This window comes from Equus caballus, chromosome 26 (genome assembly GCF_041296265.1).
Source record: "Equus caballus isolate H_3958 breed thoroughbred chromosome 26, TB-T2T, whole genome shotgun sequence".
Taxonomy (NCBI): Eukaryota; Metazoa; Chordata; class Mammalia; order Perissodactyla; family Equidae; genus Equus; species Equus caballus.
Window position 1 is genome coordinate 45,992,170 of NC_091709.1, and position 24,580 is coordinate 46,016,749.

Genomic DNA, 24,580 nt, shown 5'->3' on the forward strand with positions numbered 1-24,580 from the left:
ATGCCTGTCCAGACTTCTGACCAACCACAGATCCTACATACCCCTCATTTCGTTAGAGAAAAATTACTCCTAACACCCCTCACACAGGAGCCTCTGGAGCTCGGCAGCTGTTGTCCTAACTCTCTCTGGGTGTGGTCTCCCGGTGAGGGCATTTCAAACGCCGCCAGGGTGTAGAAGAAAATGTATTTACACACATTGACACACAATACACACACAATTACACACAATACATCACTATGTCCAAATGGAAAGCTTTTTCAAAAAAATTACTGAGCGCTGACACAAGGTCACCAAAATCATGGTCATTTTCCAAGGCCCAGAGTCCTCGTGGACACACCACACCACCTCCAGCAACTCAGAGAGCGGTCACTCACGTGCTGTCATGGAAGATGAGCTCAGAGCACAGAGAATTCTCTCAGTTACCTCTCTTCTTTCTTGGTGAATGACTTTCTCGAACGGTCCCCCCCCCACCAGACCCCACCCACTTGCCTGTGCAGCCATAATCTCCCCCAGGGATCCGTCAGTTGGCCACCTCGTCCTAACCAGCTGAGGGCGCCCCCTCAGGGCATGTGCCGCACATTAGGGACAGTGCCCTCTCCCAGGAAAGGCTGTCCACAGGCCTGCGGGGACATGCGAGTGGGTGGGAGGGTTCCTGAGGGGCTCTGCCCCCCACCTGGACACAGAGGTGAAGCAGCCCACCCATGACCCGGCTGGCCAGACCTGGGAGTGTCTTTTCCATAGACTAGCAGTTTCTGGAAGGTCTTCACTGCCTGAGTCATTAAGGAAAGAGGTTTGTCCGTGGACTGGTAACTAGTGGCAACTGACAGTGTTCACAAAAACACCAAATTAACTCAGCTGCCTAAACAGTGCCTCTCAAGCTTGAGTGGTCCCAGAAGCCCCTGGAGAGCTGACAGAGCGCCCTGGGGGCCAGCCTCCAGCAGGCGGACAGGGCTGGGCCTTGGCTAGCTGACCAGGGTGACTAGAGACCCAGGTGACTCTCAGGTGACCAGTTCGGGAACCATGGGCTCTGGGAATGAGGAACCTAGACCTTTCAAAAGCCGAAGGAAAAGTGAATTCACCAAAACATCATTCCCCGGGCCCTCTGTCGAGGAGCAGGGTCCCCGAGCCCCTTTCCCTCTTGGTGCCTGGGAATCCCCTGGCTGAAGCTGTGAGGGGTGGGATGGAGAATGGGGGAGGTTTGCCCAGGGAGAGGGAGGGACAGGAGGTGACAGATCAGGTGGGGAGGGGTGAGGTCAGCTGCTGACAGGGAAGGATTCAGCAGGCCATCCTAGAGCCACGGGCGGGTGACCTCACAGAGCAGGAAGGAGAAAAGGGCAGTGAGTGCAGTGGCCAGAGCTGCCGGCCCTGCGGATTCCCGCCTCTCACCCAGCAGCGTGTGCCACTCAGCCTGCAACTTCTGGTTTCTCTTGCTCAGTTTCCTCATCTGTAAAAATGGGATGAAACCGGGCCGTATAGAATACTGGTGAAGATTAAGTGTGTTAATGCGGGAAAGGAGCTCAGCACATAGTAAGCACTCAATAAATGTTAGGTGTGATTACCTAACAACTAATTATTATTCATTAGGACATTCCTCCTCTTTAAAATCTGGATGGCTGAGGACATGCCTTCCCTCCTCCTTATCCTGTCACCTGCTGGGTCACTGCCTCGACCTTCTCACCAGGCTTAGAGGAGGTTAAACACGCTGCCTTGGGTCACCAGAAGAGACCCAAATCACCATGTCTGGAGGTCTGAGACCCGGGGGGTAGCAAGGGGAAGCCGCAGGGGGCGCCTCAGAGGTTGGGGGTGTGGGGTGGGAGGGAAAGGCGGGGTGAGGGGCTGGGGGTTGTGACTTCGGGGCATTGGGTTCCTCCTCACAGGCCCCCGGCGAGGTGGTGGGGTGGTCACGGGCCACGTGGCCCAGCCCGGGGCACCTGAGAAGGGAGGGCTGGCCACGTGGCTGGGGTTGGGAGGCTGGGGTCTCCAAAGGTTTCATGGTGCCGGGGAGATGTCCGCCCCCCAGACATCTGCGGGGTAGGGCAAGTCCCCTCGTGGCCCCGCGATCGTCAGCTCCGCGTCCCCTCGGTGGGCGCGCCAGGGCGGGCAGGGCGAGCCTGGGTCCTTGGTCCTGCGGGGCGGGCCCGGGGCTCCCGCGTCCCTGCGCCTGTCCGCGCAGTGGCCGGAGGGGTGAGTTTGGATCGGATGCAGGATCCGGGCCCTGTAGGGCGTTCGGCGGCCCTGACGCCCCTGGAGGGGAGACCTGGCACTGCGGGCGCCGCGGCCGGTGGGGAGGCGGTCCCGGTCATTTCCCCGCGCTGCGCCTCCGCAGTCTCCAAGTTCTGCGCCCTCTCCCGCGCGTTTCCTCCATGACTGTCCCGGTCGGACGGGGTCACGGTCCGCCTGCGCCCGGGAATATGGGGCCCGGACGTCAGAAAGGAGGCGCAGGGCCAGGGCGCGCGGACCTCTGTAGAATGAATGAATGGATCAATGACTCAATGAATGAATGAACGACGCAACAGTGCCCTTAGTGGGAAAAATTAAAAGCGCAAACCCGGCTTTTGGAGGGTGGCTGCCCCACCCACGTGCCAGGAGCGCAGAGTGACGTGGTCGCCGCGGCCCAGGGGAGCGCGGTTTCGATTTTCTCCGTCCCCGGGGAGGAGCGGGGTGGGCGGGCCTGCGCGATGGCCCGCCCCCGGCCCGCCCCCCGCGCAGCGCGGGACCCGCGGGTTCCCAGCAGCGCTGAGGTCAGAGGGAGGCGGCCTGGCGTCCGAGCCGAGCGCCTGCGCCGAGCGGGGCCGAGCGGGGCGGCCGGAGCGGAGCGGAGCGCAGCGGAGGGCAGCGCGAGCGGAGCCGGAGCCCCCGCCAGCGGCGGAGACGCTGACGCCCGCCCGGCCCCGCGCCGCCGCGGCAGGCCCGGCATGGAGGAGGAGTGCCGGGTGCTCTCCATCCAGAGCCACGTCGTCCGCGGCTACGTGGGCAACCGGGCGGCCACGTTCCCGCTGCAGGTACGCTCCACCCCGGCCCGGCCTGGCCGGCCTTACGTAACCCGGCTGGTGTCCCCGCGCCCGGCAGTGCGGGCCCGCTGCGGGGTAGCCGCAGCCGGGCCGAGTGACCTTGGCCGGGCCACCGAGGCAGCCGCAGGTCCTAGTCTGGAGTGCGGGGTGCCCGATGCGGGCTCCGGAGGCGGGTGCTTTGCGGGGGCGGGGGGCACACTCGGTGGGCCCCTGAGGGTGGGAGGGAATGGGGGGCGGGAGCGATTAGTTAGGCTGGAGCCCCCGCGCACGAGCTGTGCGCGCTCGCCAGCCTCCGCCCCTTCCCTCCGGCCCGGCCAGCTGCGGGCGGGGGCTCCCTGGAGGCGAGAAAATGCGTCGCAGCGGCCGGGGCGTCACGCGAGCGGGGGTCCCCGGAGCGGAGGAGGAAAGAGGATAGGCAGGTGCCTGCAGTGCTCACCTGCCGGGCGCCCCGGATTCTGTCCCTGCCCCCTGTGGGAGGGAGGAGTAAGCTCATGGATAGTGAAGCCCCCGGGCGAGCGGCTGACCTTCCGGGAGGTGGTCCCCCGGGACGGGGATGGGGCAGACGAGGCCTGCCTGCAGATGTTAGCTCTGAAGAAGAAAATCCCAGAAACCAGTTCAGTCCCATGCAGGGTTTGACTTTAGAAGCCGCCTTCTAAATGTGTTAGGCTTTCCTTACTGGCCATCCCCACCAGCTCCCCTCGCTCCGCCTCTGCCTCGTGTGTCTGTCCTGGTTGGGCGCTCACCCCATCTCATTGTGGCTCACTGACCGGCGCCCAGTCCTTCCTGTTGCAGCCCCAGGGTTATGGCTGCGTGGCCCTTGAAGGCACAGGAGGAGGCCTGGGTGTGGCGGGGTGTCGTGCTGGGCCAGAGGCAACGCTGGGGTGACCAGCACTTCCTTGCCTTGTTGGCCTGTCTGCACAAGGTGATGACTCTCCTGTACTGTTCACCTTTGGCTGGTGTTTCGGGGCCTGACCCCGGGCTAGGAACAGGTCTCGGCAGGTCCCATGTCCCCTGCTGTGCATGCTTAGTCCTTTGCTGGGCCCTGCAGGACATAAAAGACCATGGGTCACTAACACCTGCGGAGTGCAGGCTGGCTGGAAGGACTGTAGGACGGGTTGGAACTGCCTCCCAGTAGAGTTTGAGGGCTGACCTGAGGCTGCGATGCCCGGCGCCAAGGGGGAAATAGTGGAGCAAAGACTTGCAGGTGGAGAGGTAGCAGGGTTCAGTCCAAAGCAGGGCGGCCGCCACTCATCGGCAAGCACCATTGAGAAGTGTGCGGTGCTTAGTGCACAGTCCTGTCCTTGCCCCTCTCACTCCAGCCAGTGGGGAGCTGACTCCCCAGAGTGGTCAGGGTGCTAGCCTGGGATTGTCCCCCAGCCCCCGCTCTTGGCCGCTGCTCTGGATGGACTGCCCGCCCCTAGCCCCTCGGGGAGGGGAGACTTGGCACTTAGGTGGGTTGTGCAGGCAGGGCCACTGGGGGGAACTGTGCTTGCGGGGGAAGGTGTAGGGCAGCCTGGGAGGATGGGACCAGGCTGGGCTCTGAGAACAGCTTCAGCTCCCTGCCCAGCGACAGGAGCATCCCAGCACGGCGTTCGCCAGGGTGCCGTGGGACCCGCCCCTGGCAGAGGTGCACGGGCCCCTGCTGGCTTCTCCATGCCCTCTGCCCTGTCCTCCTCCCCATCCACCTGTTGTCGTGCCCTTTTCCTTTTCCACGGGGCAAACTGTCCCTTGCTCAGCTCTTCCCGGGTCCTGCAGTGGTGTCCCTTGTTCCTGAATTTCCGGGCACACGCTCTTAACTTCCACACCTACTCCGGGGGAGGGGACTCCTCCAGATTGCCACCTGGGGAAGTAAGTGCCTCTTAAGGACCAAGCTGTTATTCTTACCTGGGGTCTCCCCAGTGCCCAGCATCCTTCCCTGTGGGCTTGACGGCCACAGGCTGGGGGGGTGGAGAAGTGTGTCATCTCCTCCCTCCTGTCATCCCTGGGGCAGGAGTGACCCCTCTGTCTCTGATTTAATCGCCCTGCATTTTGCTCCTCTCGACGTTTGTGAGGCCCAGGAGGAACATGGCAGGCGGGTGTCACGGAAGGCAGGGCCTGTTCACTAGGGTCGTGACCTTGAAGAGGCCACCTGCTGCCTGGAGCCCTGTGGCGCCTCCTCTGTGAAATGGGTGTGAGACCTGCCTCACAGGCTGTTTTAGGACCGGGGGAGATGGGGAGTGAGCAGTCTCTTGGAGGTGCCGGCTGCTGCATGAGGTGGGCCGGGGGTGCCTTGCTCACCTCCCAGCATGCAGAAGGACCAGGCAGGAAAGGGTGCTAGGTGGCACCCACATGTGCCTGGGGCGCCTCGTAGAGGCTGGGACTGCTGTCAGGAGTGGGTGTGGGTTGGGTCTTGGCTTCCTTCCCTGCGTCCTTTGCCCTAATGACCTCCCCCTCCTCTTAATTACAGTAATAAGATGTGGTCTTGAGGGATGGGGAGAGCAGAAGAGAGGGGGAGGTGCAGGGCTGGTGGTGCTGAGACCACGCTCCCCCGCAGCCGGGCCTCAAACAGGCCTCTGCTGGTGTCTTCGGGTGGCCCTGACAAAGTGCCACGAAGCAGGCGGCTCAACAATAGAAGGTCATTGTCTCGCAGTCTGGAGGCTGGAAGTCCACAATCCAAGGGTCAGCAGGGCTGGTTCCTCCCGAGGCCTCTCTCCTTGTAGACGGCGTCCCTGTCCCTCTGTGTGTGTCTGTGTCCTGATCTCTTCCTCTTATTAGATGACCAGTCAGATTGGGTTACAGCCCACCCTAGTGACCTCATTTTACCTTTTACCTTAATCCCCTCTTTAAAGACCGTTTCTCCGAATACTGCCACATTCCAAGGCTCCAGGGATTGGGGCTTCAACAGAGGAATTTGGAGGGGACACAGTTCAGCCCATCACAAGAGCAGTTTCCAGACGCTTCTTAGTCCAGAGGACACTTTCTGCCCTTAACCCCTGAGCGCTTCCTTGACCCAAGTCTGGGTTCCTTGTCAGTCTGCACCTGCTTCCTTTGGCCCCGGCTGCTCGGCTCTTGTGGGATCAGTCTGTTAGCGCTGCAGGATGCTCCCCAGGGTCCCACGCGGGCATTTTGCTCCCCCACCCCCACGTCTAAGCCCCACTGCAGTGGGGAGGAGCTGGGAGATGGGTGGGGGTGGCCTGCTGACCGGCTTGCAGCAACCTCACCAAGTGCGGCGTGGGCTGGGGTGGGCAGAGCCTGGAAATGGCCTTGGAGTCCCGCACTTGCCAATTGCAGCCGGGTTTCCATGCCTGGACACCCAGAGCCGTGCTTAGGGGATTATATTCTGAGTTTTGATGGTCACCCTATAGCTCGAGACTCCAAAGGTACGCCTGTTCACACAGCTGGCTGTGGGAAGAGAACTTAGAAATGGCGGGAGGAGGTGGGCTCTGTCTGGGCCCCCCAGATCTGCCCTCCTGCTACTCAGAGACTGGAAAATGCATGTGAGGGGTGCCAGAGAGGCCACCTGTGGGGACTGACCCCGCGGCCCCTCATCTGGGAGTTCTGGCTCAGAGGCCTGGCCCTGCCTTCTGAGCCTTTTTCAGCCTCCTCGGCAGAGTGAGAGCAGTCCCCTTGGCAGTCAGGAGTGCGGGCTCCCAGGGTGCTGCCTGGACGGAGCTCCGCCCACGGTGCCAGCACAGCTGCTTCGCGATGAGCGTGACACTGATTTGTGCTGGCTGGACGCCTGCGGCTCTGGGCTTCAGGGCCGTGGTTCCCAAACTGCTTTTGGCCAGGTCCCCAAAGCACACCGCTCGCTCGCGGTGTCAGGCCGGCAGCCCGGGGCAGCCGCCTTCCCGGGGAAGAGAAGAATGCTGTACAGCAGAGGAAAGAGCAGAACCTTGACCTTGTTTCTGGATTTCTTTCCGGGCTGGAGTCTAAAGTACCTTTTAGTGGCTGAGGGGAACGTGTTATTGTGACCAGCAACAGAGGAGATAGAGCATGGGGCAGAATGATCCAGTGTTTGCAGAGCGCAGGGAGGGTGAGGGCAGACCCGTGACCCCATCCCCTCCTCACCGCCCCCTGCATGGAGAGGGGGCTGCCAGTCAAGGGCAGACAGGCCGTGTGACATGTTGGGGACAGCCGTCTCTGCGGGGCTGAGGGCTGTTTCCAGCAGAAGTTCCTGTGAGAGATGAGAGGATGCTGGAGGAGGATTGAGCAGAATTGTAGGCTGACCGGTAACTGGTAGAAGGGACATGGACCCCCCAGGCTGATCTAGATGACAGCAGTCACATGACACGTGTTCCCTCTTTTCTAATTCCAATTTCCTATGAAAGTGGCTAACGTCTTGCAAAACAAGCCACCGCCAAGACAAGCCACCGCGAGGATCTTAATGACTGTGACCCTTGTCCCTGCCCGGCACTAACCACTCTCCCAAGGGTGGTCTGGGCAGGTGGGGCCCTGCCTTGGAATATTCCAGAGCTTCCCCACTCCTGCTGTTCTGAGCACCCTGCCTCCCCAGTGAGGGCAGATCGCCTGGCTGCCGAGTTAACCTCACTGCCAGCAGAGTGGGCTGGCAGTGCAGCTGTGAGGCGGCCGTCTGGCTGCGGGGAGCATGCGTCACCACCCAAGGCTGAGGGACCGGAGCATGGCTTCAGGCCCCCTGGCACATGTAGCCGCCCTCGAGGAGGGACACTTTGCCCAGGAGGGCAGCCTGAGGTCTGCACTGGGGCAGAGGACGGGAGCCCGCGTTGACAGCCTCTGGCTACCGTGGCGTGTAGAAGTGGAGAGGTTGATCACCTCCTTGTGTCCTGGCCATCACTGCTCTTTGTGTCTGCACGACTCCGGGACGTTTGACAGTGCTCTCCCGGGTGCAGTCTGCGCTGACGGTTGCCGTGTTTCCCCCGCGCGTTGGCAGGGCTCGGAAGCTGGAGCCAGTTCCGAGCCATCCCGCCAGCCTGGGACTCAGGCCGTGTGTTCGGACTCCTCCCTTGGCGGGAGACTGGCTTCTCCCTGTGTGCCGTGCGCCTGTCCACACTTCTCCTCCAACAGCAGGTGGGGGGCCTTGCCACATGCCAGACATTGATTAGGGGTGACAGGCAGCATATCCGATGCTAAGACCTCTCCAGAAATGCCTCCGGTTTTGGCTGGCTGGGAGTCTCTGTGGCCCCTCTCAGCTATGAGAGCCCTGGCTGCTCGGCGTCAGCTGTGCTTGCGTGGTCTCGTGTGGCAGGTCTTCCTCAGCAGCCGGAGGGGGTGGCGGCACGTACTCGGGGGAGCAGGAGCTTGCTCTGTCGCAGGCCCTCTCCGCCGAGACTCCCAGCCCTTTCTGAAGTGGGAGTGGGTTTGGTGGTGGAGCCCGAAGCTGGGGCTTTGGCCACTGCCAGCCTTCATTCAGAGGCGCTTGGGAGGGACTCACAGAATGGGGGTCTGGGCTTCCTCCCATGGGCAGTGGCAAGCCCTTGAAGGTTGGGGTTTAGCGGGATACACCAGGGGGTCGGGGGAAGGGGCAAGGAGAATGGTGGCGGGGAGACCATTCAGACTCACAGGAATGGGAGTGAGGATCCTGAGCCAGGCCTGCAGGCTGTCCTTGCAGAGATGGGGCACGGAGACGCTTCCCCGGGCCCCTGACTGGGGTGGGGTGGGGAAGCTGGAGGCGGAGGGCAGGCACCACCAGGGTCAGCCAGGGCAGTGCTGGGAGGGGGAGCCACTCGCCCGGGGCAGCAGGGGTTGGTGGAGGTGGGGTCCGTCCCTGCCTCTCAAGGCCTCCTTCCCCCATCCTCCCTGGTCTGGATTAGTCAGTTCTTCCTCTTTTTTCTTAAAACAAGTCTTGTCTGGATGTTTTTGCCGTGTGCTGGTGAATGTTAAAAAACTGTCTCGGGGTGGGGGAGGGCCAGTTCCTGTGGTGTGAGTACATCCACCCGGCTGACGGTAAAGTGCTGGCTGGGGTTGGAAGAGATGCCCCATGGCCTCCATTGGGTAGAATCCTGCCATGCCAATCCAACGGACGCGGAAGGCTCAGGAGCCTGGCTAATGGTGAAATACAGCGGACTAATTAGGGGGTGGTGGGGCTCGGCTATTTCTTATGTTTGCTTAAGATGTAATTTATATGTGTGGTTTCATGACTCAGTTCTTAGTAATGGCTGTGTGTAAAACTCACTTGCAAATTGCATTGCTCACCATGTGGCCTGCATCCTCAAAGCCTGCGACGGTGTATTGGTCCTCCTCTCATTCGCATCGCTCCGATGTCCTCTTCTGCCCGTCAGCTGGAGACGACTCTGCGTCTAAAGGGTTCGTGTTGTTGGACCAGACTCGCTTAGCTAATCTCTGGTTTGCCACAGGACAGAATCACGGGAGAGACTGTCAGATTTAGAGGTTCCGCCCACACTCCCGTGGGGTTGTGCAAGGGTGAGCCAGGGCCACCGGGACCATTCTTAGAATTCTGAGAATTTGCAGGAGCCCACAGGCCATTGAGCTCCAAGGTTTACTGTAAAACTGTGTGGTTCTCACCCGTGAGAATACTTAGACCAGCAGTGCTCTCCCACAAATTGGCCCATATGGGGTGGTCTTGACAGGCAGGAGGGTCCACGGGGCACCCTGGTCTGTTGCCACATGATGTGATTCGCGTGATGGCTGCCGAGGTTACAAGAACTTGATCTGCCCGCACGCCGGGCAGGCAACCGTTGGGGAGAACCCGGCTGCTCACGGTGTGTGGGTGGCCAGGACACAGCGCTGACCCCTGGCCGAGGATCAGTCTGTGTCCGGGTCCCCTGTGGGTGGGGGAAGATGAGGTGTGTCAGGCAGGGCCAGTCCAGAAACAGAAACCAGAGTGATTATTTTCACAGAGAATTTAATAGAGACAGCTGTTAAGGCAGATATTGGAAGAACAGAAAAGGGAAAAAAAGGGAACGTGAAAATTTAGTGGAGGAGGCACCTGCCGGCAGCTGATACCACGGGATCAGAGAGAAGAGATTGTGGTCGTTAGGAGCTCTGGGAGGAGGGGATCCGTGGGCGGGGGGGGGGGGGGGGGGGGGAGGGCGGTGATGAGGCATTCTGCCAGCGATGGGAAATCCAAGAAGTGGATTTAGCTGCTGCTAGAGGAAGCCCATCACTGCGCAGGAGCAGAGCGCTGGGATAAAGCCACCTGGAAGGGGCAGGACCCTTCTCTTCTCCCAGTGTCTCTCTCCCTCCCTGTTGCAAATGCCGTTGGGAGCCACTGGCTGAGCAGGGATGTGATTTCCAGGGTCGCAGCCCCAGCATCACAGGGCGCGTTTGAGCTGCAGACTAGATTTAAACCACAGGACTCTCCTTCCTCTGGGGTCTGAGGGCTCCGTGGTGGAGCTCGGCCCCTCTACGTGGTCTTTCTCTGAGTCTCGCTCAGCCCCGCACCTGCCGTTTGAGAGGTGCACTCACACTAGCATGGGACACTGACTAGTAAGCTGATGTCGCTGCTGGTATTTGAAATGGAGATGCCAGCCTGGCGGCTTAGCTCTCTCTGTCTTTTAAAAGCGGAAAATAGCGACTTCCAATTTGCCAGCTCCAAAGGATTAATTATCTGCACATCCAGAAGCAGTGGAGCAGGATATTTTGGCAGGATTTTCGGGATTTGTGTCATCATTGCTTCCAATCTATTTCCTCAGAATTGATTAGAATTGTAAAGCATTTGAAATACTGCAGGCTATATCCGTGTATAGGAGGCCGTGAAATCTGGCAAGTCAATTTGCAAAGTGCCCATCTTAACTTCTTAGTTAAAAAGACTGTTGATTTTTGTTTTATTATTTTAAGTCCTGATAATACCGGCCTAAAATTTTTAAGAAGACTTGTTAAATACGAGTCATAAATGTATAGCTTAGTGATTTCACAAAGTGAGCACTCCATGTCCCCGCCACCCACGTGAAGAAGAGACTGCGCAGCACCCAGAAGCCAGCTCCCGGTCGCTCCCCCGCCTCCCCGCTCTCCTCGTTGCCCACGCCAGAGCTTTGCCTGTTTTTGAACCTGGCGAGGAGGCTTGAAGGTTGGTTGGTGGTGTCAGATGAAGGGGAAAAGAGGGTGGGGAGTTGACACAGAGGAGAAGGCAGGGACGGCCAGGGCAAGATGGCGGAGGGGAGGGCCCTGGGACCAGCTTCTCCCCTTGGTTCTCACTCCCTGTCTCTCTGCCTCTCTCTCATATACGCACAAACTGAGTTTGTTGAAACCTCTCACCCACCGTCTGCCCCCTCCCTGCCTTGTCTCTGAGGACCAGGATTATAAAAAGGTCCTTTGTCCTCCTTTTCCTGGGGTTTGGGGGAGGGCGAGGGTCTCAAGGGCAGCGGCCACGTTAACTGGAAGTCCTGGCTGTTGATCATTGAGCCCCTCAGCGCCCCTTGGCCTCTTTCTCCGCAGTCCCCGGCCAGTCCGTTCTCCGTCATCATCAGTTGAGCTCTAGCCGTGACCCCGATCCCCACACCCCGGGCGGGGCCGAGGTCTGTGGTGGCCCTTGGTGGCCTCAGCTGTGGAAGTGGATGTCCCAGGGGCGCCCGGCTGAGACCCGGCTGGCCGGGAGGGAATGGAGGGGAGACTGGGCACCCCCTGTGGGGGGCTAGGGCCTAGAGCAGGGGACGAGGATGGCAGACACAGACATGGGAAATACGTGTGGTGTGTGTATCAAATCAGCGAATACTCAGTAAGCCCTGCTCTGTCCCCACGTGTCCAAAAGAACAGGTCCTGCCCTCCTGGAGCCCCGACCGTCACAGAGGGCAGCGGCGACTGACCCGCAGCACGGATGCAGTGGGGCCTTGGAAGCGGAGTGGGGGTGATGGAGCTGGGAGAGTTGGGGAGAAGGTGGAGGACCCTTCCAGGCAGCCTGGTGCAGGCAGGCGGCAGGTGGGCCCCGTGTGCGCCCCAGGGAGCTGCCGGGATGGAGCGGCCAGCAAGGGGTGTGCTTCCCTCAGGAAGGGTGTTGGGAGGTGGGGGGTAGCTCTGAGAGGCCCTGCTGGTGGCCTGGGTGGCATGGAGCAGAAGAGATGGGGAGGCAGAGGTCCCGGGACTCGGCAAGCTGCGTCCCGGATTTCCAGGCATGGTTGGTCCTGTTCACGCTGATCCTGGCGGATGACGTGGTTTTCGTGGTCTGGCCTTGTGGGGGGACAGCACTCCCAGTTTAGTCCCACGTCCCAGCTGTGGGCAAAGCCAGAGCCTCCGAAAGGAAAGATGATGACCTTGTCCCGGTGGTGGGGGCCGGCAGGACAGCTCAGCTGTCAACACACATGGAGCCCAATTTAAACACCTGTCTGTCATGACGTGGTTTCATGTGGCTTCAAAGTCGGGGCCGGCTGAGAGCTTGTTTGCACTCGAGTGTCCAAAGGGCAAATGGTGGATGGGTCCATATATGAGCCCCCAACCTCCCCTGGTGACGTCGTTCATGTAGGGGTGGGGGATGCGAAAGGAGGGCCTGAGTGATGTCCCTCCTGTGCTGATGGCCCCGAGGCCACTCCCTTTGCTCTCGGGGGTGGCTGCCTGGTGCCCGCAGGTCTGGAGGACCTGGCCGGGCCCTGGTACACGGCTCACGCTGGATTGATTTGCTCCTGGGTGTTTGGGCCTCGCGTCCTGGTGGGTGATGGCTCATGGCTTCATCCCCAAGCACAGGGCCCTGCACCTGAGGCCTTTGTGCGGCACTGGGTGGTGGTCCTCCAGCAGCTGAGATGGCTGGCTCTGCGGAGCGATGCAGTGCACACTCTGAGAGGCAGGGAGGGAACCACACAGCAGGGCCATCGTCCTGGGTCCTCCTGCAACAATGTCAGTGGGGGCCAGCCTGGAAGAGGCAGGTGGAAGAAGCCTGTGGGGCCTGGCAGGGACCCAGGGTAAGGGTGGCACATGGAGGCCAAGAGATGGGCTGAGAAGTGTCCTGATGTCTGCCCCCTCTGACAGCCATTGGGTGCGGGGGCCCCCACAGAGAGTGTGCCTTGTCCCCCCGAGGGATCTGCAGTGTCCTCTATGTCATAGCGTCTGAGAGAATCAATACTGAATGAACGTGGACAATCAGAAGAGTAAAGATAAGCACCAGGAAGGCTCTCTCTGGTTCTCGCCCTCTCACCACGAACACCTGTCAGCATTGGCTTCTGAGCCGTCCGGGCCGTTTCTTCCCTGTCATTAAAGGAAGAGCTCCCACCTTCCATAAACTCAGCTCTTCGCTCAGTGATGGCTTTAGCTTTTCGCCGTCGCCTGCTCTGTATGCTCTGTATGCACCCAGGCTGGGTGCCTTCTTTTTCCCCAGCTGACATGTGATGACAGAGGGGCTGCCAGCCAGGCTCCTGGGGAGGGAGCGGTCAGTTGTGTCCCCGAGTGGGGGAGCCCTTGGCCTTCCCTCCTCGTCCGAGTGGGGGCTTGAAACCTCATACCGCCCTTCAGCACCCTGACCGATGGACGGCTCGTGGGTTTCTTTGAGCACTTTCGTTTGGTGGGATTCCAGAGGGATTGAAAGTGCTTCATTGAGTTCCAGCAGGAGGGCCGTGGCCTCTGAGTTTCTGCCCTTTGGGCTGGTTGCTCCCCAACATATTTCCTAAGTAAAGGAGTGAACAAGCTCATCAGCAGACATGTACAGCACTGAGAGTACAAATACCTGGCCCAACTCGGGGAGACCCTCCTGTTCCCCACTTCGGAGACCCTCCAGCCTGTGCCGGGGACCTGCACTCGCCCGGCCTCAGTCCACTCCCCTCCTCCAGCCTGGCCCCAGGCCGTCGGTCATCGGGCACCTGCTGTGGGGCAGCGGGCCGCCCGGCTCTCTCAGACCTGGTCCTTCTCTGTGTGTCTTGCAGGTTTTGGGGTTTGAGATCGACGCGGTGAACTCTGTCCAGTTCTCAAACCACACAGGTAAGGTGTTGACCTCAGCGTCATCATAGAGCTGAGTGTGGGCATGAGAAACAGCCCTGTAGACATCTGGGGTCCCACCCCTTATGTGACAGGTGGGGAAATGGAACCAGAGGGCTGCCCAGCATGGGAGGGCGGGGGCCGCGGTCTGGCCTGCTGCCTCTGAATCTCCGCTTGGCTGCTTTGGAGCTGGGTGACCTGGGGCCTGTGGCATAACCTCTCGGTGCATCAATTTCCTCCTCCGTAAAACAAGGACAGTGATCCCAGTTCCTACTCTAGGGCTGTGCTGTCCTCTGAGTGATGTGCCAGCTCATGCCCCCCGCTGTCTACTGAGGTGACACCGCGGGCCGTGGGGAGGGCCCCACATGTTCATGCTGCTGGTGCACAAGTGGGTGGATCCTGATTTCTCTATTAAAACCAGTGCCTGGGGCAGCTTGTGTGGGTGTCTCAGTGCACGAGGACCCGAGGATTTCTGTGCATGGACTCCTTGAAGCAGAGTTGCTGGCTCAAGGGTATGTGAAGGTCACTGCCCTCGGAAAGCCCTCGAGTTGTCAGGCGAGCTCCTGAACTCGGGCTGCGCTGGCCCATGATCCCCACACCGTGCAGAGCAGGAGAACAAAGCCTCTCGGTTCTTGGAGGCGTCGCCACGTCGCCTCTTCTGAAATTACCTGAACCCAGGAGGAACCCCAGGAGCACAAAACGTCCCAGAAACAGCCTGGCGTTGGTGCCAACAGGATACGAGGGCAGGTGCTTCAGGGTCAGCCCGCACGGGGAAGATTTTCCGTAATTCTCTTGGGTGCGATTCTTCTTGGAAGGGAGGGGGTGTTGCAATCGAGAGGGAGCAATTGCATGCCGGGCCCTGGTGAAAAGGCTGTGGTCCTTTCCTGCCTTTGCTTCTGCCGAATGTCCAGGGTGCTCGGAAATGTGGAGAAGTCCCAAAAAGTTTAAGTCAAAACAAACAAATGAAAAGTCGAACTCGATCCAGCGAACTTCCCTGAATCCTTTGTGTTTTATTGGCTGTTTTAACCACCCTCTTGCCCTCTTGTTTTTTTTTTTTTAAGTAAATAAGCCAAACTGGCTTGGACATTAAACAATGGAGTTAAATTTATTGCTGAATGTTATGTTGTGCCACGATCAGCATTTGTTCAGCTAAGCAAAGACCTGGCCTAGAAACTCCTGCGCCCTTTGCGTCAGATTCCGGGTGAGGACGGGAGCTTCTGGGGGCTTCACTAGTGATTGGCTGTCTCCTGGGCTCCCGTGGAACCTTCTCAGTTGGTGGTGGACGGGCCGTCCTGAGGGCTCCCAGACAGAAGGGGGCCTCTGGTCTGCCCCTGGAGGGATGGATGGATGAAGACAGACTCCCTCCCGCATGCTTGGGAGCCCACGCAGGTATGGGGCTGGTTAGAGCCAGGAGGAGGACGGGGGCTTCCCTTCCAGGGGGGCCCACCCCTGTGGTCCTGGGAGTCCCCCGGGATAGGGAAGAGCCCGCTGCCCCCACCCCAGCCGCCCCCAGATGCTGTTCAGGGCCTGCCTGGCCAGGGGACCCCTCAGGCAGCTCCCATCTGTGGGTGGCTCTGAGCACCTTGTGTTGGGCCCACGGCGCTGTCTGTGCAGCCTAACTGGGGCCTCCAGGGCAGGCCTCCCCGGGGCCACCCTGTGGCTCAGGTGCCACCGCCCCAACCGGGAGTAGCTAGGTGAGGCCTCACTGTGCCCCTGAGCCCAGGTACCCCTTTCTGCTGTTCCCCTCCCCCCTGCCCACACTCTGCTGCTCAGAACTGAGGCTGGTGTTTCTTTTATCCCAGCGCCCATGGCAGTGTGGCACTACGTGCCACAGTGGTACCTGGGGAGCTGGTGGTGAGGACACGTAACTCAGCCGCTCCCATGCAGCCCCACAGCCGCCATTCCCGGGGAGTAGAGCCAAATCGCTCCCTGTGTGTATAGGACGCCCATGGTGACCTGTCTGTTCTGTCCTGGGCTTTGGACCCAAGAGTACTTGCTATTTTTACCTTTTTTTTTTTTTTAAGAACAGAGGCGCTTTATTATTTTTTTTACTGCACTCACCTCCAGCAAGCATCTGTTAAGGCTTGTCTATACGGGGAGAAAGATTTACTGCATGAGTCGTGTGTGAATCACCCGGTTAGAGAGGCTGTCCCCATTCATGAGCACCCTTGTCCAGCACTGTGCTTCTCGAGCTGTCTGGCAAAGGCCTCGCTGTTGTGTTAGTTCCACCATGGGTCCTACTGTGTGCTCGGTGCTCAGCTCAGGCTATGCATGACCGGCCTTGAGGGTTCAACCACAATCTGTCTATACCCTGCTCCACAAGCCTCCCCATAGATCCCACAGTGGGACGCCTGAGCCATGTAGAGGCTCTGACCACTTCAGCCTGCTTCTGCTTGTCTCCTGGGGTCGGGGTCGCCCGGTATAGCAGCTCTGGTCCCAAGTACGCAGTCCTGCCAGCCGACATCTGCCCACTCTTCCAGGTCAGAAATCCCTTTTTTCTTTTTAAACAACATCTTTACTCAGATATTTACATGCCGTGGAATTAATTCTCCCACTTGAGTGTGCAATTCACTGGTTTTTAGTGTAGTCACAGAGTTGTGCGACCATCACCAGTATATTTCCAGAACACTTTCATTGCCCCAGCAGAAACCATACCAAAGTAACTCTACCTGTTAGTGGTCCCTCCTCATTCCTCCTCCTCCCAGGTGCTGGCAACCACCAATCCACTTTCTGTCTGTGGCTTGCCCGTTCTGGACATTTCACGTAAATTGGAATCATACAATAGATATGTGGCCTTTAGTGACTGGCTTCTTTCATGCAGCCTAATGTTATCAGGGTTCATCCATTTTTAGCATGAGTCAGTATTTCATTCCTTTTTAAGGCTGAATCGTATTCCATTGCCTGTATCTACCACATTTTGTTTATCCATTCATTCAGTGATGGACATTTGGGGTTATGAATCATGCCTACTATGAATCATGCTACTGTTCCACAAGTGTTTTTGTGGACATGTTTTCAGTTTTCTCCTGTTTTTACCGAGGTATAGAATTGCTGGATCAGATAGTAACTCTGTGTGTCGTTGTTTGAAGAACGGCCAGGCTGTTTTCCAAAGTGGCCACATTATTTTACATTCCCACCAGCGACGTCCGAGGCCTCCAGTTTCTCCCCGTCCTCCCCAACACCTGTTACTATTTGTCTTTTTTATTCTAGCCATCATAGTGGGCATGAAGTGGGATGTCATTGTGATTAGAGTCAGAAATCACTCTTAAGATTGAGGCCAGAGAGCCTGCTTCCTGGGGGAGCAGGTACTCCAGAGCCGGGCTGGCAAGCTTTCCCTATAAAGAGCCAGATGCTAAATGACTGAGGCTTTGCCACTCTTGTGCTGTTGGAGCACGAAGCAGCCAGAGAACAGTGAGTAAAGAAGTGGGTGCAGCCGTGTTCCAGTAGAGTTTAAACTTTATTTATGGACACCAGAAATGGAATTTCATATCATTTTCACAAATCATAAAGTATTCTTGTTTCCCAACCATTTGAAGATGTCATAACTGGTTCTTAGCTTGGAGGCTGTACAAAAACCCGTGGCTGGCCAGAATTGGCCCAGGGGCCATGGTCTGCTGCCTCCTGATCTCAATCAGGGTTTCTGGAATTTGTGTGTGTCTGAGAATCGCCTGGGGCCTTGTGAAAACTGAGTGCGGGGCTCCAGGGAGTCTGGCTCGCGGGCCTGGGCAGGGCCTGAGAATCTGCATTCCGGATGCTGCAGTGCTGCGATCCGCGTCCGAGACCCCCGTGGATGGGGAGGGTCTAGGCTGATCATGAGAGGTGGCTGGGTTGGGGTAGGCAGGCTTTGGGAGCTGAGGGAGGCTGAGGGAACGTTTTCAGGGGGCAGGGATAGCCCTGGTGTTCCTAGGGTGGATCCCCACTGTGCCAGGGGTCCCCAGGACCACCCCCAGTTTCGGTGACGGGCTAGGAGGACTCACGGCTATGCTGTCTGACGGCAACAGGCAGGGAATGGAAGCATGAGGGGAGGTCGGGGACACCAGGTGCACGCTTCCAGAGCCCCTCCCACGGAGTCACGCAGGACGCACTTAACTCCCCAGCGAGGAGCCGTGACAACACATGTGACATGTCGTCTACCGGGGAGCTCGTCGGAGATCAGCGCCTGGGATTTTTATGGGGGCTGGTCCTGTGGGCAGCTTCTGCCTGGCGTGCACCGAATTCTCGCCTCTCAGGCAAAGCAGGTGGCGGCACAAAGCACATTGTTCTTGCAAACAGTGGCCTCTCTTCTCAGTTCTGCGAATGGGGGAATGCAAGTTACAAGACGCCAGTGGGGGCCGGCCTTGCAGCTGGCCTTTCTGGGGACAGCCGTCTCAGGATGGCTCTCTGCTCAGCTTTCCCCAGCCCGCATTCTTACAGGCCCTCTTTCAACAGGCAAGGCCCCCACCCCAATTCATTTTCTGCCCTCTGGGACGTGGGGAGGCTCCCCCAGGGCCTGCCTTCCAGGGCAGCGCCAGGCTTTGAAGCAGCGCCTGCCCACCCAGTGTGCTCAAGTTGCTCCTTCCGCACAGGTGTCCTCGAGCTGCCTGTTAGCCAGGATCCCTGCCCCGGGGACAGCTGGAAGAAACTGGTGGCACTGGAGGTCAGTGGGCAGGGCAGGCCCAGCTGGCTTGGCGCTTACAGTTTTTAGTGTGACCAGCTGCCAGGCCAAGTGGTGAAATCCTGGGAGGAGAGGTAGCTGGTGTGGACACCAGGAGCCTGATGGCTGGGGACAGTGAGGGGCCTTCCCTGCAGGCTGGGGCGGGACGGGCCTGCTGGGCCCGCTCTGGCTGCCTGAGGAGCTGTGTCCCTTGGGGTCACTCGCTCGACCTCTGCAGAGTTTGTTTTTTCATCCATAACCTGATGGGTTGGAGAGAGGGTCCAAGTGCCCCTCCCCTGTTTCAGAAGGGTCTGGAAGGCTCTGGACCTGTCCTGAGCCGTGGAGAAGGAGCAACTGGGCAGGAGGGCTCAAAGGTGTGGACCAAGCCCCCTTGTCTCTTTGGGAAGCCGGCCTCACCGAGGGGCTGCGTGCTCTGCGTGATTCCCTGCATTTGAGACCTGGAGGTCTGTGTGACTCACCTTTGTCACTGCGTGTTACGGGCCGAATTGTGTCCCCCCAAATTTGTGTGTTGAGGTCCTAACCCCCAGCACCTCAGAATGTGACTGTATTGTGAGATGGTGATTAAGGTAAAATGAGGTCACGAGGGTGGCCCTCGTCCCACCTGACTGGTGTCTTTATGAGAAGAGATCAGAACACAGATACACAGAGGACACGTGAGGACACGGGAGGAGATGCCGTCTACACACCCCAGGAGAGAGGCCTCCGAGGAACCAGCCCTACCCACACTTTGATCTTGGACTTTGGCCTCCAGAATTGCTGTTGGAGCCGCCCGGTCTGGGGGACTTTGTCACCGCCGCCCTAGGACACAAATATACTACTTGTGCAGTCGCCTTAGGTCCCACCCTGTCTGGTAGGATGTTTGGAAAACCGAGGGGCAGGAAGGACCGTTTTCCCCCACCCTTGGGCTGCGGGCTTTCTGTGGCAGCCCAGGTCTTTGTGGAGCAAACGCCTGCCTGGGACATGGCCAGCTCCTAATGCACACCTGAGCCGGAGCCGCGAGAAGCTGGTCTTGGCCCGTGGTGGACACCCCTGCCCCTCCTGCCCCTGAGGTTACCCGGCTAACAGGGGTCAGTCAGTTTCTCGGTCTGATGGATACGCCGCTGTCTTCTGATGGAACATACAGGGTGGGCATTTGCCCCTGGCTGACGTCCCAGAGGCCACAGCAGTCCCTGGAGAATTGCTTTGACAGGTGTTCTTGGGTGTTTGTTCCAGACTAGCTTCTTCACCATGGCTCCGCCTCGGGTGGGAGCCAGCCCTCACGCCCACAGGCCACCCGGTGGAGGGAGCCGTCGCCCCTTCTCCTCTGGGCCTGCGCTGCCTGGCCTGTGGGGCTTCGCCTGAAGGAAGCCTGTAGCCGGGTGAGGACATGGGCCTGTCCACCGGGATCCACCGCCTGGTGGTCCAGATGGACTTGGCTATTGTGGGAATCCACCCTCCTGAGGTTTTGACTTTCGTGCTTAGAAACGCATCCATCAGAGGGATCCCTCAGGGCCTAAGGGATGCCAGGAACGCGTTTTCATGGGTGAAATGCGGGGTGTCCATGGTGCAGCCCCGCCCCGCATGTATGGGCTAGCCATTGACCTTCCACCTTGCCCCTACCTGAGCCTGGGTGAGCAAGGGTCCCGCATGGCAGGAAGGTCCCCCCGCAGACCACCCCCATGTCTGTCTGCCTGGAGGGAATGCTTCACCTGGGTACATTTCGGGGCCGAGAGCAGGTCGAGCCCCTGGGCCTGTTTCTAATTCACATGTGGCTCCTGGTTGCGATTTGGTCCAAGACTTGCTCTGTTGCAACTCAGCCTTGTCGGGGAGGGGTGCGGGCAAGGACAGGACAAGCCCTCACCTGCCAGGTGCCCAGGTGACAGTGATGGAACAACTTGTCCTGGATGGGGAAACATGTATGGTAGAGGCTGGCAAAGCAAGTGACTGTGACATGGGGGGGGGGGTCACCCCCAGGAGCCCTGCTACAGATAGGGAGAAGTTACACAGCTCTGTGGGTCTGGCGTGTCCCTCCCCGCGTCCCGTCTCTCAACATGACACAGGTTCCACAGGCGTCCTTAGCTGGCCTGGAGAGCTGACCGCCCTCATTGCACTGGGTGAATTCCAGAGGGAACTGCTGTGGGAGGGTGGGACCCTGATGTCAGTAACAACAACCCCAGACAGTGTCAGAGCCAGAGGACCTTCCAGGGGGTTCTTTGAGGCTGATGGCCCAGGAGGGCCCACCGAGGCACCATGCCTGGGTGACCTTACTGAGTCCTTGCAGCAACCCCTGGGGAAAGGACCATCCGCTGGCGTCATCGGGGGTGACTGGCCGATTGTGTGGGCCTCAGTGGGCCATCAGGTGAGCTGTGTCTCACCCGTGTCCCCGTGTGTCAGGGCCCTGAGTGTCCGGCTCTCTCCACAGGCTACACACACTGGAAGGGTCAGGTGCTGAACTCAGATGAACTCCATGAGCTGTACGAAGGTCTGAAGCTGAACAACGTGAACAAATATGATTATGTGCTCACAGGTGAGGCCCGGAGGGAGCTGAGCACTGGTGCTGGTGGGGCTCACTCCAGCCGGACTGGGCTGGGGAAGGCCCGGAGCACCCCCACTCCCGTGCTTCTCCTTGGTCCCTGCCTCCTTCAAGGGGGCGTGGCGTGTGCCACCAAGAACCCGGTGGAACTCTAGTAACTGCCATGACCCCATAGCATGACCTTGGGATCCTGGCCAGGCTGTTCTTGCTTGGATGATGACTGTCCTGGCCAAGCCAAGTCACCACACTGGGGTTCTGGAGCCCACGGCAGGGGACAGGTGGGATTTGGGGAAGGTGTCGGGGGGTGAAAACACCCAGGGGAGCAATACGCTGCCACCTGGTGCGTTGGGTTTGTTTACAAACTCTCATGGTAAAAGAAGTACCCAATTGTATTTACATACATAGTTAAAAGTGAATATGCTTATTCTTGCAAGTGAAAGGACAGAAGGAGGAGAACATTCCTTGTACACCTGTCACTGTGGCCTCTTCCTTTCCTTTAAAACTTGACCTTTCTTTTGGGAAATGCCTGGTGTCCCCTTGGTTGCCCCGGTTGTTGGGGACACTTCATTTTAACCCTGGCCCCAGGATCTGAGAACAGCCAGCCGTTCTCCAGGGAGGAACACTTGCTATGGTGGTTATTTCCCTTTTGCTGCTGTCAGCTGGCGTGAGCCTTCTGTTTTGTGAGGGTGGCCTGGATTTCCCTCCCAAAGGTTACACGAGGGACAAGTCCTTCCTGGCCATGGTGGTGGACATCGTGCGGGAGCTGAAGCAGCAGAACCCCAGGCTCGTGTACGGTAGGCGCTGCGCTCACCCCGCGCGCCCTCGGGGCCGCCACCTTCTCCAGTGGGGTTGGCCTGGGCCCCTGTGAATGGCAGCTCAGCCCCCTTCCTTCTGGGCGCCCCCTTCACGTGCCGCCTCTCCCAGCCCGTGAGTGTGAATCTGCTGGGCCTCCACGGATGTGAGTCTTGAGAACGTGGGTTAGAAACGTCTTCACAGTGAACCTGGCGTCTGTGTGAGAGAAGCAGGTCAGGAGCATGCTGTAGTCAGCGTCGGCATGTGGAGGCTGGGCTGCCAGGCCCTGCAGTGAGGTGCACGACCACCACTGACCCTAGGGAGGGTGGGGATGGATGCCCCGGGTGGGGCAGGACAACAAAATGCTCAGTGCCAGGTGACAGGATAAATGAGAATGGGAGGCCACACTTTTTCCCAGCTTTTAGTTGCATACGTGAGATTTAACAACAGACGTCAGCGTCGAGCGCTCTTTTCTCATCCGCTGCAGCTTTTGCTGATAAGACGCCCTTTGTGTCTCTCCAGTGTGTGATCCGGTGATGGGTGACAAGTGGAACGGCGAGGGCTCCATGGTTAGTAATTTCATGCATATATCAGGGGGGTGAGTGGACCCGTTGCTGTTAATCAAAACATGGGACACCGGTTCTCTAAATGCCTGGCTGGGAGACTGCACTCGGGCTGAAGACATAACCCTGGGTAGGAGGAGAAGCAGGTTTGCAGAAGAGATTTTCCATAAAGGGCGAGAGAGTAGGTGTTTTGGGGCTGTGGTCCCTGTTGTAGCCAAAAGCAGCCACAAACAGTTTGCAGATGAGCGGACATGGCTGTTTTCTAGTAAAATTTTGTGTATGGACTGTCTGCAATTTGAATTCCCTGTAATTTCTCTGTGTCACAAAATGTTACTCATCTTTTGACTTGTTTCTCCCAACCCTGTAAAAATATAAAAATCGGGGCCTGGCCCTGTGGCTGAGTGGTTAAGTTTACACACTCTGCTTCAGTGGCCCAGGGTTCACTGGTTCAGATCCTGGGTGCGGACGTGGCACCGCTCATCAGGCCATGCTGAGGCAGCGTCCCACATAGAAGAACTAGAATGACCTACCACTAGGATATACAACTATGTTCTGGGGCTTTGGGGAGGGGAGAGAAAAAAAAAAGAGGAAGATTGGCAACAGATGTGAGCTCAGGGCCAATCTTCCTCACCAAAAAGCATACTTTAAAAAACAAAAAGTGAAAATAGCTCTCAGCCTGCAAGCTGTACACAGGCAGTGGACCCAGCTTACCGACCTGCCCTGGGACAGAGTGGGTGACGGCGTAAAGTGGAGAAGGTAGAAAGTCACGCCAGGGCCTCCATAGAAGCCTAGGATGTTAGGGATGGAAGGAGGCACCCTGGCCCTCCCTCAGGCCCCTGGGAGCCGTTGGGTCCCCACACACTGCCCCTGTGGTGTGAATGTCTCTTCTGCACAGTCAGAGTCCCCAAGCCTGGACTCGAACGTTCCTGGGTTTCGTTTCCTCCTCTTCTGGGTGCATCAGCCTGTGCTCCTGTCTCCTCTCTTCCTCAGTACGTTCCAGAGGACCTCCTTCCAGTTTACAAAGAAAAGGTTGTGCCGGTTGCAGACATTATAACCCCCAACCAGTTTGAGGCTGAGTAAGTAATTAGAAATGGCTGATGCTTTCAGACCTCCCCAAGGAGAGAGCGACAGGGGTGTGTGGGGAGCGTCCCCATGTCTGCCCTGGGCTTGCTCGTTCAGGCCACTGAGGGGCTCCTCCGAAGGTTCTGCCTTGGAGGAGCAGAAATCTTGCACGGAGATTGGGGGCAGGCCATCCCGGAGTCGGGCAGATACCTGCTGCCTGAGTGCCAGGCCTGATGTGGCTGCTGTCCTTCACTCTTGTCGCACGTAAACGTAGCCACAATGTGGAACTTCACCACACCCCTGTGATGTGTGAGACTCCCCTTTGAAAACTAAATGTTACTCTTGACTGGTCCCCAGACACGTCACAGTGCCACCTGGTGGGTGATGGCCAGCAGGTGCTGAGTTAGCCCCCTCTGGGGATGGAGGGACATGTCCAGGGCCACCACAGCTTTGGGAACGTCACAGGCAGAACCCAGAGAAGTGACGTCTCACCTGTCTTCCAGATTGCTAAGCGGCAGAAAGATCCACAGCCAGGAAGAGGCGTTAGCGGTAAGGAGAGCTTCCGGGGCCTGGTGTGGGACAGGAGGCACTGCTCATGGCGGGGAGGGGGCGGCCACATGCCCTCGGGGATGGGAGATGGGCACCCCAAGTGGCCAGCATCCTGGGTCCAGTCAGCCAGCCAGCAGGGCCAGGGGACGTGATGTCAGTCTCTTTGGCCCACTTGGTTGGCCACCCGCCGCTCAGTGCTGTCGGGGTCTGCTCTGCTCGTGCAGCAGTCGCCGTGTGAGAGTCTTGGGGCGGCCGTAACAAAGTGCCACAGACCCCGGCAGAAACAGCAGAAGTGTGCTCTCGTGGGTCTGGCAGCCAGGAGTCCCAAATCGGGGCTGGTGGGGCCGCGCCCTGTCTGAATCCTGCGGGGAAGAATCTGCTCCTGGCGTCTCCCCCAGCTTCCAGTGGTTGCTGGTGATCTTGGCGTTCCTGGGCTAGTAGACGCCTCTCCGTCTTCACTGCCATTCTCCCCGTGTGTGTCTGTGTCCTGGTCGCCTCTTCTGATAGGGACACAAGTCATCCCTGGTTAGGGCCCACCCAAAAGACCTCATCTTAACTTGATCAGATCTGCACAGACCCTATCTCCAAATAAGGAAGTAGGAACCATTCTGAGGGACTGGGGCCT

At 58.7% G+C, this 24,580-nt stretch overlaps 1 protein-coding gene and 1 long non-coding RNA gene across 3 annotated transcripts in view; one reads left to right on the forward strand and one right to left on the reverse strand.

Moving 5' to 3' along the window:
- Nucleotides 1-231: 231 nt before the first annotated feature.
- Nucleotides 232-3,671, reverse strand: LOC111770837 (uncharacterized). The gene is made up of 2 exons (XR_002804272.2): nucleotides 3,448-3,671; nucleotides 232-2,461 (listed from the first exon to the last, which is right to left on the reverse strand). It is a non-coding gene; the product is annotated as an uncharacterized lncRNA (long non-coding RNA).
- The window catches only part of PDXK (pyridoxal kinase), a 33,398-nt gene continuing 11,503 nt past the window's right edge, over nucleotides 2,686-24,580 (forward strand). The window contains exons 1-7 of one of the 2 annotated variants that reach the window (XM_001491196.5): nucleotides 2,686-3,002; nucleotides 13,772-13,826; nucleotides 20,879-20,983; nucleotides 21,700-21,783; nucleotides 22,304-22,350; nucleotides 23,335-23,420; nucleotides 23,910-23,955. In XM_001491196.5, the coding sequence (XP_001491246.1) occupies nucleotides 2,916-3,002; nucleotides 13,772-13,826; nucleotides 20,879-20,983; nucleotides 21,700-21,783; nucleotides 22,304-22,350; nucleotides 23,335-23,420; nucleotides 23,910-23,955 (510 nt within the window). In that variant the 5' untranslated portion in view covers nucleotides 2,686-2,915. Of the gene's footprint in view, nucleotides 3,003-13,771; nucleotides 13,827-15,060; nucleotides 15,213-20,878; nucleotides 20,984-21,699; nucleotides 21,784-22,303; nucleotides 22,351-23,334; nucleotides 23,421-23,909; nucleotides 23,956-24,580 lie in introns of those variants that run through there. The other variant, XM_014736409.3, reaches the window with a different exon arrangement.